This window comes from Montipora capricornis, chromosome 14 (genome assembly GCF_036669925.1).
Source record: "Montipora capricornis isolate CH-2021 chromosome 14, ASM3666992v2, whole genome shotgun sequence".
In the NCBI taxonomy this organism is placed as follows: domain Eukaryota; kingdom Metazoa; phylum Cnidaria; class Anthozoa; order Scleractinia; family Acroporidae; genus Montipora; species Montipora capricornis.
Window position 1 is genome coordinate 20,827,852 of NC_090896.1, and position 2,592 is coordinate 20,830,443.

Genomic DNA, 2,592 nt, shown 5'->3' on the forward strand with positions numbered 1-2,592 from the left:
CTCTGGTACTTCTCAGGGGCTGACGAGATACATAAGCCGCTTATACCTATACAGCCCTCGGTGGGTGACAAATGTGGTGATTTCTCTTGCCTCTTCTTCTAGTTCAACTTGGTGGAGCCCCCACTTGAGGTCAAGTTTACTAAAGACAGTTGACCCATTAAGATCGTAAAGAACTTCTTCTATCGTTGGTATCGGATGACGTTCGCGAATAATCTACGCAAACTCGTATGTCACCGTCCGGTTTTGGGCTACCACGAGTGGTGATATCCATGACGTTGGTGTGTCTGGCACTTCTTCTTCCTTGCTAAGGAGATCATCCAATTTGAGATCTACTTTTTCCCTTAGTCCAAAAGGGAGTCTACGTACTTGCTGAGCTACAGGTTTAATTTCTTTGTTAATGTGTAACTTGAGGCGATAATCTTTTAGCTTTCCAACCCCAGTGAGTATGTTAGCATAGCTCTCCTGGATGTCCTGGTCGCACCCCTCTTCCACCATGGAACAAATATTAGGAACGTTCTCTGGTCCTACGTGTAACACATTAAGCTTTTCGGCTGTTTTCTTTCCCAGCAACGGTCTTCCTGTTCCCTTAATGACCGTGAACTCATCTACACACTCTGCACCGTTATCTTCACACACCAGCTCTGCCACAAATGTTCCTACGACCTCGAGCGGTTCCTTCTGTCCGTACGCAAATAACTTCTTATCTGACACTTGGGATTCGCATTCGATCCGATTCTGTTTCATATTATTCCAAGTGTTGTAGTCAATCAGGTTACATGATGCCCCAGAGTCAATAAGTACACTGTCTAACACTACTCCTTCCACCTTGAGTGTAATTTCTCCAACTCTCAGCCCTCCTTCAACAGTAAATGCATAACCATCTCCTTCTCCAGAGACCCCTTCTGCTACTAGATAAGCTTTCTTCTTAGTTTCTGGAACAATCCCCTTCTGGCTACTCGACGACAGTTTCTTGTTTCCACAACAGACCGCAAAATGTCCACGAGCTCCACACTTTCCACAGTCTTTATTCTTAGCTGGGCAACACGAATCCCTTGCAAAATGGCCTAGACGGTTGCAGTTGTAGCATGCTTTGGGTTGTTCGGCCCCAGGCCCTCGCAATCTGGTGTTTGACCCTCCTTTCTTAGGGTCACGCCCTCTTCCCTTCGTTTGGAACTTTTGCTCTTTTACTGAATTAACTTGATCTCTGCTATTAACCAGTGACTTGTTCATTGACTCCATCTGCGCGTCTACAGCTTCATGACTTCTTGCAATGTCTTGTAAGTCTTTTAAAGTAGCATTTATTTTCTCCAGACACTTTCGTCTGAGCCTGCCGTCTCGGCATTTCTCGACCAGTTAGTCCCGAATCGTTTCATCCACGTTCGCAAATTCACATGTAATCGCCATCTACCTTAGCCTGCAGAGAAACTGGTCTACTTTCTCTTGTGATTGCTGTTCCATTTCTCTGAAAGCATGGGGTGTAAAAGACACGTTTACTTTCGGTACAAAGTAGCTATCCAATAGCTCCACAACATCTTTGTAATCTCTTAAATTTTCCTCCGGACCGGCAAGCGTGTAAAACAAATCCTGAACTTCTTGTCTTGTGGTGTGCAACAAGAGAGCAACCTTCTGACGATCTTCCACAATCCCTTTTGCCCACACATACAAATCGAAAGAACGTTATCCTTTAAGCCAATGACAATCAGAAATGTGTTGTGCTTCTGTTATTAGATCTGTGGGCTGCATGCGGAACAGAAGACCATCAGCTACACATTGAAAGACTCTCAAATCGATTTGGTTTGAAAGGTTAGGTCCTCGCATGGCTAAAATCGTATCTGGAAAACCAAACACAAGTAATAATGGTTGACAGAATCAAGTCTGCTGAAAAAAACATCTGCAGAGTGCCTCAACGGTCCGTACTTGGCCTGTTCCTGCCTGTGTTGTACACAGCACCAGTTGCCGATATTATCAGGCACTAAGGTCTCAGATTTCATTTTTATGCAGACGCCACCCAGTTATATCTGGTTTTAGAGCAAACTATTCCTGACCATCTGGTGTCTTTAGCATGTATTAAACATTGCATTAAATAGATTGACACATGGATGCTACGCAATAGGCTGAAACTCAAAAGTGAGAAGACTGAATGGTGAGAAGATGGAAATGTTGGTCCTGAGCGCACATCGCTCACATCCAGAAATCAACCATTTCCAAGTTTCCAAAGAATGCACTCAGCCATCTACCTCAGCTAGAAATATCTGTTTAATCTTTGATCAGCACATGTCTCTTGAGCAGCATGTTGTCAGCGGCTGTAAAGTATGCTTTTTCCATCTTTGTAACATTTCAAAGATTAGAAACTGCCTCTCGAAATCTGACACTGAAATTCTACTACATGCTCTTATCACCTCAAGATTACATAATCGCAATTCCTTGCTCTACGGACTTCCAAAGTTCCTTATGGATCACCTCCAAAATGTTCAGAATTCCGCTGCTCGATTAGTGACACGAAAGACGAAATTCCAACACATCACTCCAATCCTCAAGCGCCTGCATTGGCTGCCTGTCTACAAAAGCATTGAGTTCAAGATACTGCAGATC

At 43.9% G+C, this 2,592-nt stretch overlaps 1 protein-coding gene across 1 annotated transcript; it reads right to left on the reverse strand.

Annotated features, from left to right (window-relative positions):
• Positions 1 to 213: 213 nt before the first annotated feature.
• Positions 214 to 1,239, reverse strand: LOC138031655 (uncharacterized). The gene has a single exon (XM_068879310.1). It carries the CDS (start codon positions 1,237 to 1,239, stop codon positions 214 to 216), a length of 1,026 nt encoding a protein of 341 aa, XP_068735411.1.
• Between the last annotated feature and the right edge of the window lie 1,353 nt (positions 1,240 to 2,592).